The following is a 7,127-nucleotide window of genomic DNA, read 5'->3' as shown; positions in this document are numbered from 1 at the left end:
ACGAGTGACATGGCAGCTCTTACCTTGACTCTTTTTTTCTGGAGTGTCTTACATGTGAAAAGTACAAATCAGTCCTAGATAGTGTTTGAAAGCACTTCATCGTTTTGAGGTTAAAAGGATGGATAATTAGAAAATGTAACATTTATTTTTTGATATGTTTCCTAGAATTGGTAAACCCCACAAAAATCTATCTAGTGCTCTGTATATGACACTGGGTGGCTTTTCTTTTATCATGACCATGCTTTGTAATAGCCACTGTATTATCTGCATAACTCAGAGCAGGAAAGGGCAGACAGAATTTTTATTGATAAGCTAAGAATGCAAAATATTTATTTAGTACTGACTACTGTTTTATTCTTCAGAATGGAGAGTTGTGCTGTATTATCTCTATCCTGAGTTTACATTCTGTACATGTGTCTTACACATATCCTTTGGACTACGGCAAAATCCATTGATCTTTAATAATTCTGCTTTTCCAATGCATGTTTCTGGTAATCTTATCTAATAAACGTATCCACAACTGTTATGACTTAACTGAAATTACATGTGCGATGAATGTAGCCAAATTTCTCTCTTATTCAGTATCTGTCTACCCAAAATAGAACTTACTTTCATTTCATGTGACACCGAAATACAGGTATAGCAACACACTTTAGCATAGTTTCTTTTCAGTATGTTAGCCTCAGGCTTATTCAAAATATACATGTTTTATCCATTTGTTTGTGCTCTCTTTTACTGGCCATTTCCTTTCTCTTTGTTTTTTAATTCTTTCCCCCCTGCACCCCCAGTAATTTTTCCCCCAATATTATTCTGTTGTTCATCACAACTCTCCCTAGTGATGGATCCCGAACAATACTGTTAGTTGATTTTGACCATGACTCAGTGATTCTCCACAGGTGTAAGTAGACTCGGATTTCCAACTAGAGTAGTGTAATGAAAGAAGTTCATTATATCTGTGTTCCTCATAGGGGTTCACATCTTCCATAGCCATGGGTTTTATGAGACATTCTGTGATTTACTGACATTTTCTACTAAATGCTTTGACAGTATATAATGCGAATAGCAATGTTTAAAAATTTTACCTATTTAAATGATCAGATGATGATAAAGTTTCTCTGCTGAGTATGTGGAACGTTTTCATTTTTGAAACAGCACATTACAAGAACCTTTCAAATGCAGTTCCAGTCACAGAGTGATTCTGCTGGACTGGAAAACATAGCCATCTTTTCCCACCTGTGGAAGAGACCAAAACACGCTGTGTTGCAGGGAGAAGAATATGCCCTTGCTAGAAAATTCCAGATGGGGTGAGACAAGTCCAAAGAGTGCAACTAGAACAGGAAGATCAACACACTTTCCAGAGAGGGTGGGGATTTGTTTTAACATGTAGAATTGTGAAGTAAAGGATCTGAACAATCAGAGAGGCTTGAATTATAAATCATAAGGGGGTAATGAATTATATTAGTATATACATGTGCCTTGAAAAGAGCCGAATGAATGGATACATAGATAAAAATTTAAAAACCTATTTTCATGGACTGATGGGTCACTACACCATAGCAGTAAGAGCTGTGTTAAGTGCACTAGCAAAAGCTCTGTTCTAACTTATTTTTTCTCATCTTGAACATGGTGAACATGGACTCCACATATCACATGGGTGTTTTTGAAACGAGATTATAATTTCCATTAATCCTTTTGTATCAGACAGTTCTAGTGGAACATTATTCTTTGCAGGCAACTCCATGACTATGTTCTCCCCTGTAATGTTGTAAAAAAGTTTTTCTGCAAGATCCACTATACAAACTACTGTTTAAGCTTTTCCTTCATTTTGGAATGTGACTCCTAACAGTCACCTGGCCCCAGAAATAAACCAATGTATCTATTCCTATGTGCAGTCAGATGCAAGGAACTGTGAATCTACTGTGCTGTAGGCTACAGCCTGTTCTGTAACTTCTTTTCTTTAAACTTGTAAACTAACTTTTTTAAAACTTGGTGACTAACTCATTTTTTCAGTAGATTGTTTTATTACACTTAACACAGGATTTTAAATTAGATATAAAGGCAGGGTTTATGCTGATACAACAGCAAAATACCCATTGACTGATAATTCATTCCGTTAAACCTGTAACCCATTTCCTTAAGGTGTTGCTTTGACCGCTATGTGACATTCTGAACTTTCATTTGCAGTGGAAACTGAGGATGCTCTTTAGTTTGCTTAGTTCAAGTCTGAGAGAAGATCATACTTAATGCAGAAATATTTGTATGAGCAGTTTGTCATATAAAAGCAGGCCACATTGGGTACTGCTTCATTTTGTCTCAATTCTCTGCCTATAATTTGGTCTCAGCACTTAATTACTCTTCTTTAGGCTTTTCATTTTACTTTAGAGGTAAGCCCTGAAGTCAGAAGGTGTGTGTAAGTTGGTAAGCACACTCGGACTGCAGATCTAAAGGACTTCTGTTCTTTTTGCCAGACGATAGCTGGAAACACTGCTTGCTTCATTAATCAGTGATGAAGAATAGACAGGCTTAAGACAAGAATCTAGTTTGACCATTTAAAATCAGTGATGTTTTAACTTAAGTCAGTGAGATCAGACTCAGGCTCATCTCACTTAGAGAATCACCCACATGTACTGGATCACCATGGAAAACACAAAGGAAAGCATGTACATTATTTATACTGCAGTTATTCAGACCTCATGCTGGAACTTCCAGGTAGAAAGATTTGAATGCCCTCAATTTATATTGTTTCTCATTCTATGTTGCTTTGTTTTAATTGATTTTGCTATACCAAGAACCAAGAGTTGGTTGTAGTAAAACCATGTGGTCAGTACATTTCAAATACGTTTCTGTCAGACCTCTTCTAAATTCCATTATGCAGTTTTAGCCAAATTCACAAGTCATGTAAGCAGATATAAATCCGACAACTTCATCAGGATTAAGAGCTAACAGTTCTAGTAGCAGAATCAATAATGGGATTGTACAAACTAAATTCTTGTGTATCCTCTATAATAAGTCAACTTGGCTGGATATTTTACTGGTCGGCTTTAAATGTTTGTTTGTTGGGCTGTTTGTTGGTTTTTTTTACCTCTTAGAGCTTTTTTAATGGTTGGAATCAGTCTAATATCTAAAGTCACAATATTTCATTGTATGTCTGCAGCAGGGGTAGAACACTGCAGTGTTCCTCAGTTTTTCACTTATTATCTACTTAAATCAAATCTGAGTAGTGGCCCTAGAGAGTGATTCACGTGATAAACCATAGTTTGTAATGAACTCCAAGGAAAAAAAATCACATTGCTACTTATTCAAAGAAGTTTGACTGTCTTTAAAGCTTGTTTTAATGTTAATAATGTGTGACTTGTATGATGATGTGGAAAAGGGGGATAATTTTTATTGAGTCCTACTAAAATACCTTAGGCTACAGCATGAAAAACCCTAAAAATCTCTAACCAGTTTGGAAAGAATTCTTTTTTTTCAGTAACATAAATTTAAAGTAATATGCTTAAAGATGCATGATATTTCTGCACATACACACCCAGATGGAAAAAAATTAAATTAAGAGGAGGTATAACAGAGGTATTAACATGGTTATGTGCATCTTTAGGCTGTCTGTAGGAATCAACTGTCACATTTAGGTTTATGAAATGCTCATTATCAGTGATGTGCTCTATTTTACACTTCCATGCTGAATGGCTCATATGTCCTAATTACTCATCTACAATATAATTATGATTTTAAAAAAAGAAAAAGGCCTGTTGCATTAAGGACAGAGTTGGAAATATTCCAATGTATTGCATTAATTTCCTTTAATTTATATGAGCGTGTTTCACTCCGCTAGGGAAGGTTAATTCACCAAGCTCCATTTCCTGCCTTAATCATCTACTGCAAGGATAGTAATGTCACGTTAATGCTATACATTGCTACTGTGGAATTTGTGGTCCAGCCTCTAGTGTTTTTTAACTACCTCTGAGCTAATAGCATATCTATGCATACTCTTTTAAACTGTTTTTTTATATATATTGATCATAATATAAGAACCATGTATTTCAGCTACAGGATTTAAACAAAGGAATTTGAACTGTCCTTGACTTTTACACCAGTTGCCACCGTAGTCCCTGGTTGAAGCCAGCAGTACTGTCTATCCAGTGCTTTACTAGCCACTCTACAACAGTCTGCAGCTGTGAAATTTGCTATCATGTACAGCAGTTTAAAACAAAGCATCAGGGGGGTTAAAAAGAAAGTCTGGAGATATAAAGTTAACTGTTGGCCAAAACCAGGCTGTCACCTATGACAGTAATACAGGGCAAGGTTCCAGGTGCTCAGTACTAAGACATAGGCCTAAAGTGCCTCTGGGAACTTGAAAACTAGGTCACCTTTGGGCGATTTGAACTGTACCCTTTACAGTAACAGAACTTTTCAGCATAACCAAGACTGAGAAGTGGCAGCAGAACAGTCCTGAACCAAGGAAGCAACTTTTATAGCAGGTGACCACTCCCAGAACTTTATAGCAGGGACTTAGTTGGACCAAATGGCCCTTAACTTTTAGCAGAGCCATTTCTCAATTTTCATGAAGCTCAGCATGCTGCTTGCAAAGCTCTATATGGAATAGCATGTTAAAGCTGTTACAATAAATCACTTGCTTCAAAAATAGACCTTGTATTTAGAGAAGCCATGGAGCCAAGTTACTCCAAGCACACATCATCCCCTCAGTGTATATTTCTGCAGCTCTGTTAATACTTAATTTTAACTGTATGCTATGCAGAAGTTATTTTTGCAGGGAAAAAAAAAGCTATTAAGTTACTGTCTGTTTCTAGCTTGCATCATAAATCAAAGAGAGGTTACCTCACTTGTGCTACAGAGCTTCATAAGTCAAAGTTACAAAGCTTTAGGTGTGCAAAAATGGAAGTTTCTTCCTGGATATATCACTTTGCAAGGTGATTAGAGACGTTGTAAGACTCTGAGATACATTCCGCTGTTAAAGATTTCAGATATAAAATATGTATGCAAGTCCTGAGTACAAGTCTAGACTTCTTATGCTTCACATGTTTAGTAGACAATGAATCCAGAGTTATGGCAGCTGGAAGTTTAATTCAGAATTTGGCAAAGAATAATCATCTCTAGAAAAAACTATAAATGCCTATCACTTTATTTTTATAATGAAATGTGGTTTTTATTTCTAATTCCAACCTTAAAATTCACTGCCCCAAAACTGTAATAAATATGACATAGAACAGTATCAACATGAAGCCATTTTTGTAATAAATTATATGGGACAAGAACGCTCAGAGAAATAAATGTTTTTGCCTGACATACTCTCCTTTACCGCCACACGTTATTCTAACCACCATGAGCTTGTGGCTGCATCGGCCGAGGAATCATGAACAGACATTTCCAAGCATTTTCACACTGTTTTAAATATGCAGATTTGAATGATAACAGGCCATGTCAAAGACAAAATGAGCCATAACATACTCAATTCACTTAAAATTGAACTCTATATGTTTTTAAAGAGTGATGCTTTCAAAGCCATGTTTTGGATTGCTGTTATTCTGGATGAGGAGCTATAGACCAGAGAGAGGTTGGGATAAAAACTACCATGTGCTGTTTCACAACGTTTCACTTTCTGAATTGCAGTAGCCTTCCTATTAAAGATCCTCATGTAGACAGTGCCTCTCCGGTGTATCAGGCTGTGCTTAAAACTCAGAACAAGCCGGAAGATGAAACTGAAGACTGGAGCCGCCGTTCTGCCAATCTGCAGTCTCGGTCTTTCCGCATCCTTGCCCAGATGACTGGAACGGAGTACAGTAAGTTGAACAACAAAACATGCCCCTCAGCCTGATTTCAGATTCTTGTGTTTTCTTACTCCAGTATTAGCAACTGATACTCGAAGAAGAGTCATATCCAGCTTGTAGTCATTGTCAGTGAGGGCTAAGATTGGAGAACCCTAGACGTAATGGGGGAATCAAAGTGTTCAATCCACCTTATGCTTTATGCTTTATGAAGAAAATTCTTTGATCTGCCAGGGGTCTCACCATTAACGTATAACAGACTATACAGTAAAAGAGCATTTTGGGACCCCATAGTTCTTTCTTACAAATCAAATCTCTGCAGTGTAATCTTTCATTTTCCACCAGCCTACATGTAACAAAGCTGTCCATTCACTAGCAAGATAAACAATTTACGTGTCTTGTAACAGGCTTTTATAGAAATGACTTCCAGAGGTCAATAAAAATCATGTCTCACCATGTGTATTGAACTTACAGTTCTGTCATCAGCCCTGTTATCTAAACCTAGATCTGCTATGAATGTCATGGGAGCTTGAACTTTGTTGCCTATGGAAATGTTTTTCTGACCATCTGGTACTAACCTCAGAGCTTGTTTCTGATGTAGAGGGTCTAGGGACCTTTCCCACATCAGGGGGAAATACTTCCTATTACCTCCTCATATGAATGTGCTGCTGCCTCTCATGCCTTCCTACAAAACAGCAGGCCCTGTCTGTAGAATCATTGCCTGCTGCTGTGAAACATTGCCAATAAATGAAGGAGAAAGTAGTTGTATCAGCTACTTTCCTGCTAGCAGCCTTTTTCCTAGCTCTGGGGAACTGCCCCTCTTCATGCTGTTCTTACACATCGTACTGCTGTAAAGTCAGCATGAATGCACCTTTAGATAGGCCTTTGATATGTTTCTAAAGAACTTATAATTTCATCATAAAGCAAATTCCTTTATTTCTTTCTTTTTTTAACTGAAACATTTTTTTGCCTGCAGTGCAAGATCCAGATGAAGAAGCCCTGAGAAGGTCAAGGTAGGCAACTCCCTGTGAAAAATACAGCTTTCTCCTTACTGATAACCAAATAATGTTTTAAAACAGCATTAATATTATCTTTTTTCCTTAAAATATTCTAATATATTTACTTAAAAATCACTAAAATTAAAATGCTAGCAGTGAGAGGCATTTGAATGAAAGTGATAACAAATTAGCATGTTTTTTAGGAAAGACAGTGCAAAATTCCCGAGGTGTGTGCTCAAATCTGAAAGTTCTCTGCACATGCAACCTTTGTGTACGTTACTGGGTGTGTGAATGCAGTGCCTTCCTAAGACCAAGCCCTGTGTAACTACTTGATTGTGTAACTGGA

At 37.0% G+C, this 7,127-nt stretch overlaps 1 protein-coding gene across 1 annotated transcript in view; it reads left to right on the top strand.

Annotated features, from left to right (window-relative positions):
* The window catches only part of LDB3 (LIM domain binding 3), a gene marked incomplete at its 5' end in the record, with an annotated part of 82,741 nt that overhangs the window by 30,228 nt on the left and 45,386 nt on the right, over positions 1–7,127 (top strand). The window contains 2 exons of the mRNA XM_010185387.1: positions 5,629–5,798; positions 6,760–6,796. Of these exons, the coding sequence (XP_010183689.1) occupies positions 5,629–5,798; positions 6,760–6,796 (207 nt within the window). The remainder of the gene's footprint in view (positions 1–5,628; positions 5,799–6,759; positions 6,797–7,127) is intronic.

This window comes from Mesitornis unicolor, unplaced genomic scaffold (genome assembly GCF_000695765.1).
Source record: "Mesitornis unicolor isolate BGI_N332 unplaced genomic scaffold, ASM69576v1 scaffold2965, whole genome shotgun sequence".
NCBI lineage: Eukaryota > Metazoa > Chordata > Aves > Mesitornithiformes > Mesitornithidae > Mesitornis > Mesitornis unicolor.
The sequence above is the reverse complement of the archived record's forward strand: the minus strand, read 5'-3'. Positions and strand labels throughout refer to the sequence as shown.